Raw genomic sequence first — 9723 nt, forward strand, 5'->3', positions numbered from 1 at the left:
TGTTAAATAGTCTTCTGAAAAATATGTTTACCTCCTGAAAACTGTTAAGATAATTGTCATATTTCATAACTTACATCTTTCTCAACGATGCAATTATCAAGATAAATGCTCCTGTAAGACATCACTGCCATGATACCACCAGTCCACGACAACCCTTTGTACCAACCGTGTGTAACACGATCGTACATAGTAACGACATTTCTTGTTTTTTTTATATATTATGCTTTGTATCTTCGCTCTCCCCTCGCACTGATAGGGACCTAAATAAACATGTCTGTTTTTCTCACCGTTAACTGTTAACAGAACTGGTTGTTAGTTGAACATGAAATTGCCTGTTATGTTTTCTTGTCCTTTTTGCCTGGACTTTATGTATATATAAACTGATGTTATGTAATAAAGTTACTCAGTTGCTTTCATCCTCTCTTGGCCGTCACATTGCTGACCCCGGAGTGGATCGTTCCTCCTGCCTTCCACCCCCCTCCCCCCGGTCATTGGTACTATAACTCCACGGAAGTTGGCGCTGCCCCATTTAAACTTTCGTCGTTCGCCAGCGGAGAGGCGTTTGCTTGGTTTCAGCATGCAGAAGTCCAGTTCCTGCATCAAGGGCGTGACTCGCTCAACCATCAAAGCAGATTATGTTCTCGCGGCGATACCCAAGGACACCTTCCCGGAAATATCCAACTGGCTTTGTGAACAAGGGGACATCCCAATAGCGTATGGCTCCCTCAAAACATACCTTCTGCAGCAGTACTCTCCGTCGCCAGCTGCCCGTATAGCAGAGCTTTTTCAGCTCTCTCAACAACCGTTGGAGGACCAAAGGGCTTTGCTCGCCCTCAGGGAAATGACCAGTATTGCTCGCCTGCAACCTGCCGCAGACGGCTCTCCTCGTGAGGTTAATCTACTTCGTGCAATTTCGGTACGCCATTTACCCGAACCTGTACGCGCTGCCATACCGATATCGATAGTTTACCCATAAAAGACTTGATGACCAAAGCCGACGCCCTTATGGACAGCCACTTTACGACCTTCAAGACCTCCATCAACGCCTCCACTCCTGACAAAGAGGACGCTTAGTCAACGTCAACCGAAGCTGACGTGAATGCCGTAGGACATACACGCCTACCCCATGACATGCCGGAGCGGCGACAAAGCCACCCACCACCGACCACTCGCTCGCGCCCCAACTAACGACTTCTACAGCAACTTACTGCCACCCATCAGCTGCAGTTTCGGGGCAGCCACGAAAAAATGTGCCAAGGATTGTCAGTGGCCAAAAAGACATGTAAGTAGGCCATCGCTCGTGGCGGTGGCCTCCCGTGTTTCTAATCTTTTCTTTTTTCATGATGCAGGAACAGGCGTGCGATTTTTGGTTGACACGGGTGCTTGTCGTTCTCTTTTGCCAAGGGAACTCTTCAGGACACGACGTAGTCTGTCTACTTCTGCCGACATCCGCCTGGTAGCTGCCAACGCATCTGCGATACCCACCTACGGTTACGAGAACCTCACTTTATTATTTGGAAACGGTAAATTTAATTGGAAGTTTCTCGTAGCTGACGTCACATTGACAATTCTCGGTGCGGATTTCCTCTCATTTCCACCTTCTGGTCGATGTCGCCCACCGACAATTGGTCAACACAGACAGCGCACCCACGGATGCCTACGCCACCTCCTCATGTCGTACCCGGAAGTTTTCCGTCCAGAATTTCGCCAAACACCCACGGCTCCTGCCAAGCACGGTATTTATCACCATATCAAGACGACGGGATCCCCGTCTTCACAAAATTCAGACGTCTGGCACTGGATCGATTGGCAGCCGCCAAACAGACGATCGCCGAAATGGAGGATTGATTGATTGATTTCGTGTTTTCTGGCATCCTTACGTCACATGTCATTTGATGCAATATCGTTTGTTATAAATAAAATTAAAAGGAATGTTCGAATGGTATGATCGGATAAAAAGATTGAAAAAAATAAGTCAGAATATATTCTTTGATACTCAAAGAAACTAACTTACCATTTGAGAGAGAGAGAGAGAGAGAGAGAGAGAGAGAGAGAGAGAGAGAGATGTAAGCCATGTCTAGAACAAGGAATGCTTTCAAAAGAATGGACGAGAAAAGGGAAAAGGCAGAATGTACGAATGATAAGAGGCATAATACCAGTACACCAAATATATGATTGAACACGATTTCATGTAATAGCTATGTGATATGCTTGTTAGTAGATTAAGCACTCCCCAAGAGAGATTATTTAGCCAAACTTTCAAATGGGCTCCACAAGACACTAGAAGAGCTGGAAGATCCAGGCCTACACGGCTGAGGACTATCAAATGAGGAGGAAATGGGCCTTTGCCAAAAGGCCTCCAGCCCATGATCGCCTGAACTAGCAAACAGAACCGGATCACTATCCCCTCCCTAACATCGTCGACGTGACCTACCTGCACAAAGCCAAGGTTTTCTCCACGCTCGACCTCCTGAAGGGGTATTATCAGGTGCCTATGAACCCAAAAGACATCCCCAAGACCGCCATCACCAATCCGTTTGGTACATACACCTTCAATTACTCCTGTTTTGGCCTTTGTAATGCTTAGGCCACTTTTCAAGGTCTCATGGATGGCATCTTAGGGGACCTCCCCTTCTGTGTATGTTATGTGGACGACATCCTTATGTTCTTTTCCTCAAAAGAGGAACACCTCCGTCACCTGCGCATCGTGCTCGACTATCTGCAACAAAACGGCCTTGTAGTCCTGGTATGACAAGTGTACCTCTGGCGCCAACAAAGTGTCATTCTTAGGGCACCACATCACTCCTGAAGGAGTCCATCCCCTCCCTGAGAAGGTAGCAGCCGTTCAGAACTTCCCCACGCCCTCGACTGTCAAAGCTCTGCAGGAATTCTTGGGCATGATCAACTATTATCACCGTTTTCTGCCAGCCATTGCCGCCACTCTTGCTTCCCTCTACGCCTCACTCAAGGGCAAGCCAAAAGACCTGAAGTGGGGTCCCCTTCAAGAAGCGGCCTTCTGCAATGCAAAGAAGGCCCTATCAACCGCTGCTGCTCTCACTTTTCCCATCCCACATGCTACTCTCCTCTCCACCGATGCCAGCGACGTCGCTATTGGTGCAGTACTCGGACAGGTGATCAACGGCTCACCCCGGCCATTGGCCTTCTTCAGCAGAAAACTCTCCAACAAGGCAGAATCGGGTTATTCGACTTTCGATCACGAATTGCTGGCGGTGCAATTGGCTGTTCGTCACTTTCGCCATTTCTTAGAAGGTACGCACTTCATCATTTGCACAGACCACATGCCTCTGGTGCACGCCTTCACTCGACAGTCTGATGCCTGGTCTACCCGTCAACGCCAACATCTCTCCGCCGTGGCTGAATACAATTGCACCCTTCAACACGTCCCTGGGAAAATGAATACCGTTGCCGATGCCCTGTCAAGAAACACGTTGGGTGGCGTTCTTCTGGGATTGGATTACAATGCCTTGGCTGAAGCCCAACGACAGGATCCAGAGTATCAAGCATGTAGGACATCCTGCACATCTCTCCGTTGGGAAGACATCCCCCTCAACGACTCCAACACCACCCTCCTCTGTGACATCAGCACTGGTAGACCGCAACCTTGGATTCCTGCTCCCATGCGCCAACAGGGGTTTGATTTCATTCAAGGCCTTTCACATCCCTCGTGCCGTTCTACTGCACAGCTGCTAAAGACGAAGTTCATTTGGCACGGCATTTCTTAGGATGCTAAGGATTGGGTCGCGCCTGTACTTCTTGCCAAAGTGCCAAAGTACATCGACACACGGATTCGGGAGTGGGCACCTTTCCTCAACCTCAGCGTCATTTCGCCCACATTGACGTCGACGTTGTAGGCCCCCTACCCACATCACAAGGACATCGTTACCTGTTTACTGTCATCGACCGCTCCACTCGTTGGACTGAAGCCATTCCCATGGAAACTGCAACCTCCGCCTCATGTACCTCTGCCTTACTCTCAGTATGGATTGCAAGATTTGGTATCCCTGAGCATATTTCTTCTGAAAGGGGTACCACTTTCACCTCTCAATTATGGACATCATTAGCGAATCTCCTGGGCATCACCCTACACCAGAGAACTGTCTACAAACCCGATACCAATGGAAGGGTTGAACATTTTCATCGCACCCTCAAAGCAGCTTTGATGTCCCGCTGCAAGGATTCCAACTGGTTTACTCAGCTTCCCTGGGTCCTCCTGGGACTAAGAACACTCATAAAGACGCCCTAGACGTCTCAGCAGCTGAAATGGTGAATGGCGACCCGTTGGTCGTCCCTGACGAATTTTTTCCTTCTGCAACCTCCTCCGACGATCTCAAGCACATATGTCAAGTGGGAAAATTTACTCTATGCCACCAGACTTACAAGCCCCCAGGAAAACATCACATACCGACAGACTTGCACTCTGCAACGCACGTCTTCCTACGCAACAACACTAGCAAGCCACCGCTAACGCCCCCCTTACACGGGCCCTTTCCTTGTGATCCGACGCAGTCCGAAAGCATTCCTACTACACATTCGTTGCAAAGAAGACTGGGTCTCCATTGCACGTCTAAAACCTGCTAATTTCCTGCCAGTTCGCCTCTCTAGATCAGGGCCCCCTATTTATCATGTACAGTATGTCATTTTTAGGGGGGGACCCATGTAGCAACCGTGTGTCACACGATCGTACATAGTAATGATATTTCTTTTATTTTGTATATATTATGCTTGGTATCTTCACTCTCCCCCTCGCACTGATAGGGACCTGAATAAACGAGTCTCTTTTTCTCACCGTTAACTGTTAACAGAACCGGTTGTCGGTTGAACATGAAATTGTCTGTTATATTTTTATGTTCTTTTTGCCTGGACTTTATGTATATATAAACTGATCTTATGTAATAAAGTTACTCAATTGTTTTCATCCTGCCTTCTTAGTCACAGCCTCTCTCGGCCCGTTACACCTTCTAAATAACCATGAAGATCTAGGTAAGGATAGTCTTGGGTAGTGCCATAGCCTCTGTACCATTGTCTTCCACTGTTTTGGATTAAAGTTCTCTTGCTTTAGGGTACACTCGGGGACACTAATCTATCTTATTTCTCTTTCCTCTTATTGTGTTAAATTTTTGATAGTTTATACATGAGATATTAATTCTAAAATTGTTACTGTTAAAATATTCATTTTTCCCTGTTTCCCTTCCTCACTGGGCTACTTTCCTTGTTGGAGCCTTTGGGCTTATATCATCCTGATTTTCCCACTAGGGTTGTAGCTTAGCAAGTGATAATATCAATAGAAAATGTATTTTGAAAACGATATGCATCACCGATGATAATTATATCAAAATAAAAATAATCCATACATTGGATCTTCTAAATAATTATACACTCGTATACTGATGGGCGGTAAGAATGAAATAACTAATTGTTTTTCTATGTTGTTCTACACAATACTTCGTTAATCAAAGCAAGTCTTCACAATAGGTGTGAATACAAAGTTGTTAATTATGATTTTGCTGCTGCTGTGCATTCAACAAGTCTCATTAATAAAAACAAAAGATATAAGTTTCATTATCAATAAATTATGACGTTCACTGGTCTGTGTGACTGACAACAGCAAAGATGATCTCTTAAATGAGCTGAATGCCTTTTAATACAGAACAATGAAAGGGTTTAAAGGGAACTCATGAATGGCAGAGGCAAGGGAAAGAATACCCTAGAGACTGACCATATATACATCTCATTAGCGCCAAAGCCCCTCAATATCAAGCTAGGACCAAGGAGGTTCAGGCAATGGCTGCTGATGACTCAGCATGAGCATGTAGACCTATAAGCTTCCCCATAACCCCCATCCTACTACAAGAAACTATAGAGCTTGAGCGCGTCTCGAATTCCCATCCAACAGATTGCAAGGCAGGGACGTTTACAATAGGCTACACTGTTCAAAGAATCCGTAATTTTAATCTAAAATTCTCCGTAAAAAATACTCTGTCCTCAGTAGTATTTCAGTAAAATACAGGCCACCGTAATTTTTACCCTACTTTGTTATTATCTTTTACGGGTTGCTGACCGAAATATAACTCCCTAACGTCAATATATCAGTTTTTAAAACGGTAAAAACCTAGCAAAATCAATTCCAGGACTTTTTTCCGTTTTTAATGCGGCAAATTTGTAAGTGTACCACTACATACTGGTTATATTCTAGAATCTAGATGAAAACAAAGAATCGACCAGGTATACCATTCAAAAGTTATTCATTTTTAAATCATATAACTTCGTTCTTTCACACATTATCACACTTACGGGCTGCCTTTGCGCAAGAGCTCGTGTCTTCCTTTTAACTTGGCGATCTAAAAACAAACAAACAAACATGAAAACCCGGAAATTTTCTAGAAACAGACAAAGGTACATCCAGACTGAGATGTCATATTTTACGCGCGCAGAATATGGCGGGAAACTAACCGTATTTTCTCAGTAGAACGTAACATAAGTGCCAAGGGAAATATTCTCCTCCATCCATAAATAGGAAGACAAAGTTGGCTTATGGTGCAATCTGCCTTGAGAGAGAGAGAGAGAGAGAGAGAGAGAGAGAGAGAGAGAAGAGAGAGAGAGAGAGAGAGAGAGAGAGAGAGAGAGAGACTAAAAAAAAAAACAAGGAAATGAGACAGAAGCGAAGAGCAAGATGAGAAGAGGAGGAGGAGAGACTAAAAAAATGGAAAATGAGAAGCGAAGAGCGCTGGAAGCAGAAGAAGAAACTAAGGGAATGATTTATAGGATCTCACTCCTACCATACCCTCCTCCTTCTCCTGCTTCCCAAGGACCCAATGATTCCCTCCTAAGGACGAGAAGAAGGGAGAAAGCTCCCCTCTTGAGTGCTGGCCATATGGGACAACATGTCCCTGATATGTGAGAATTACGGCAAGCATGTGATGTCTTATGAGTCACCCGTCAGAGATGCTTCTTCAACGATCGATTCTATATTGACGCCAGCAGAAAGCGGTGAAGGTACAGCAACCGGAGTGTGGGGGGGGGGGGGGGGGTGCGAGTTGAGGAAGATCCCCCCTTTCCTCCGGGGGCGTAATCTATTGGTGGCACTACGCTGTCGTTCACATAACCTCTAACTCACAATCAGTCGCTGCTTCGATGAGGTACTTGGAGGAGGGAAATGACAAGGTCCTCCATCACCATCTCGTCCTACTCCTCCACCACCTCTTCAACCTTTTGCATTGCTCCTTCAGACCTAGACTCGTTTTGGAGAAGGGGTAGGAGGGGAAAGATAGGAGAGATGAGGGGAAAGATGGGAAGGATGAGGGGAGAGGGGAAAGATGGCAAGGATGAGGGGGAGGGGGAAAGATGGGAAGGATGAGGCGGAGGGGAAAGATGAGAAGGATGAGGGGAAAGATGGGAAGGATGAGGGGGAGGGGAAAGATGAGAAGGATGAGGGGAAAGATGGGAAGGATGAGGGGAGGGGAAAGATAGGAAGGATCAGGGGAAAGATGGGAAGGATGAGGGGAAAGATGGGAAGATGAGGGGAGGGGAAAGATAGGAAGGATCAGGGGAAAGATGAGAAGGATGAGGGGAGGGGAAAGATAGGAAGGATCAGGGGAAAGATGGGAAGGATGAGGGGAAAATGGGAGGGATGAGGAGGAGGGGAAAGATGGGAAGAAGAGGGGGAGGGGAAAGATTGGAAGGAAGAGGGGGAGGGGAAAGAGGGGGAGGATGAGGCAGAGGGGAAAGATGGGAAGGATGAGGCGGAGGGGAAAGATGGGAAGGATGAGGGGAGGGAAAAGATGGGAAGGATGAGGCGGAGGGGAAAGATAGGAAGGATAAGGGGAGGGGAAAGATGGGAATGATGAGGATGAGAGGAAAGATGGGAAGGAGGAGGCGGAGGGGAAAGATGGGAAGGATGAGGGCAAAGATGGGAAGGATGAGGGGAGGGAAAAGATGGGAAGGATGAGGCGGAGGGGAAAGATAGGAAGGATAAGGGGAGGGGAAAGATGGGAATGATAAGGGAGGGGGAAAGATGGGAATGATGAGGATGAGGGGAAAGATGGAAGGATGAGGCGGAGGGGAAAGATGGGAAGGATGAGGGGAGGGAAAAGATGGGAAGGATGAGGCGGAGGGGAAAGATAGAAGGATAAGGGGAGGGGAAAGATGGGAAGGATGAGGGGAAAGATGGGAAGGATGAGGCGGAGGGGAAAGATGGGAAGTATGAGGTGAAAGATGGGAAGGATAAGGCGGAGGGTGAGAGGGGAAGGATGAGGCGGAGGGGAAAGATGGGGAGGATGAGGCGGTGGGGGAAAGATGGGAAGGATGAGGCGGAGGGGAAAGATGGGAAGGATGAGGCGGAGGGGAAAGATGGGAAGGATGAGGCAGAGGGGAAAGATGGGGAAGGATGAGGCGGAGGGGAAAGATGGGAAGGATGAGGTGAAAGATGGGAAGGATAAGGCGGAGGGGTGAGAGGGGAAGGATGAGGCGGAGGGGAAAGATGGGGAGGATGAGGCGGTGGGGAAAGATGGGAAGGATGAGGCGGAGGGGAAAGATGGGAAGGATGAGGCGGAGGGGAAAGATGGGAAGGATGAGGCAGAGGGGAAAGATGGGAAGGATGAGGCGGAGGGGAAAGATGGAAAGGATGAGGCGGAGGGGAAAGATGGGAAGGATGAGGTGAAAGATGGGAAGGATAAGGCGGAGGGGGTGAGAGGGAAGGATGAGGCGGAGGGGAAAGATGGGGAGGATGAGGCGGAGGGGAAAGATGGGAAGGATGAGGCAGAGGGGAAAGATGGGAAGGATGAGGCGGAGGGGAAAGATGGGAAGGATGAGGCAGAGGGGAAAGATGGGAAGGATGAGGCGGAGGGGAAAGATGGGAAGGATGAGGCAGAGGGGAAAGATGGGAAGGATGAGGCAGAGGGGAAAGATGGGAAGGATGAGGCGGAGGGGAAAGATGGGAAGGATGAGGCGGAGGGGAAAGATGGGAAGGATGAGGCGGAGGGGAAAGATGGGAAGGATGAGGCGGAGGGGAAAGATGGGAAGGATGAGGCGGAGGGGAAAGATGGGAAGGATGAGGCGGAGGGGAAAGATGGGAAGGATGAGGCAGAGGGGATAGATAGGAAGGATGAGGGGAAAGATGGGAAGGATGAGGCGGAGGGGAAAGATGGGGAGGATGAGGCGGAGGGGAAAGATGGGGAGGATGAGGCGGTGGGGAAAGATGAGAAGGATGAGGCGGAGGGGAAAGATTAGGGAAAAGGGGGAAATTGAGGGGAAGGAGGGGAAAAATGAGGGAAAGAGGGAAAATGAGGGAAAAGAGTGGGGTGCTGATGGGAAAAGAGCGGGAAGATGAAGGTAAAAGAGGGAAGGATAAGGGGAAAAGAGAGGGGGAAGGCTAAGGAGAAAGGAGAGGGGAAGGAAAAGGGGAAAACAAGGGGAGAAGGATGCTGGAGAAATCTAAGAAAGGTGAAAGGAATGAGGGAGATATATGGGAAGGGTGAGAGGAATCAGGGAAAAAGAACGGAAAGACGAAGAGATAAGAGGGAAATAATATGGTAACAGAGGAATGAGGAGGGCGAAAGAGGGGAAGGAGGAGAGGAAAGAGACGAAGGAGGGGACATAAGAGGGGAAAGGAGTAGGGGGTTTTGATGTGGATTCATAAAAACTATTCGAGGATCGAACCGTGTGATCGAGAGGGTACGAGAAAGGACGGTTTATATACAATTCCCT

General features: G+C 47.9%; 1 protein-coding gene across 1 annotated transcript; it reads left to right on the top strand.

The window, feature by feature from the left end:
• The first annotated feature begins 6902 nt into the window (after window positions 1-6902).
• LOC137626019 (high mobility group nucleosome-binding domain-containing protein 5-like) lies at window positions 6903-9246 on the top strand. The gene is made up of 2 exons (XM_068357105.1): window positions 6903-7014; window positions 8471-9246. Exons 1-2 carry the CDS (start codon window positions 6903-6905, stop codon window positions 9244-9246), a joined length of 888 nt encoding a protein of 295 aa, XP_068213206.1.
• Window positions 9247-9723: the final 477 nt, after the last annotated feature.

Source organism: Palaemon carinicauda, chromosome 33 (assembly GCF_036898095.1).
Source record: "Palaemon carinicauda isolate YSFRI2023 chromosome 33, ASM3689809v2, whole genome shotgun sequence".
In the NCBI taxonomy this organism is placed as follows: Eukaryota; Metazoa; Arthropoda; class Malacostraca; order Decapoda; family Palaemonidae; genus Palaemon; species Palaemon carinicauda.

What these genes read in the sequence shown, in the direction of transcription:
- LOC137626019 (XM_068357105.1), top strand. Translation starts at nt 6,903, where the DNA reads ATGTCCCTGATATGTGAGAATTACGGCAAGCATGTGATGTCTTATGAG. An exon ending in GCCAGCAGAAAGCGGTGAAG is followed by an intron (nt 7,015 to 8,470) that starts GTACAGCAACCG and finishes CGGAGGGGTGAG; the next exon opens with AGGGGAAGGATGAGGCGGAG.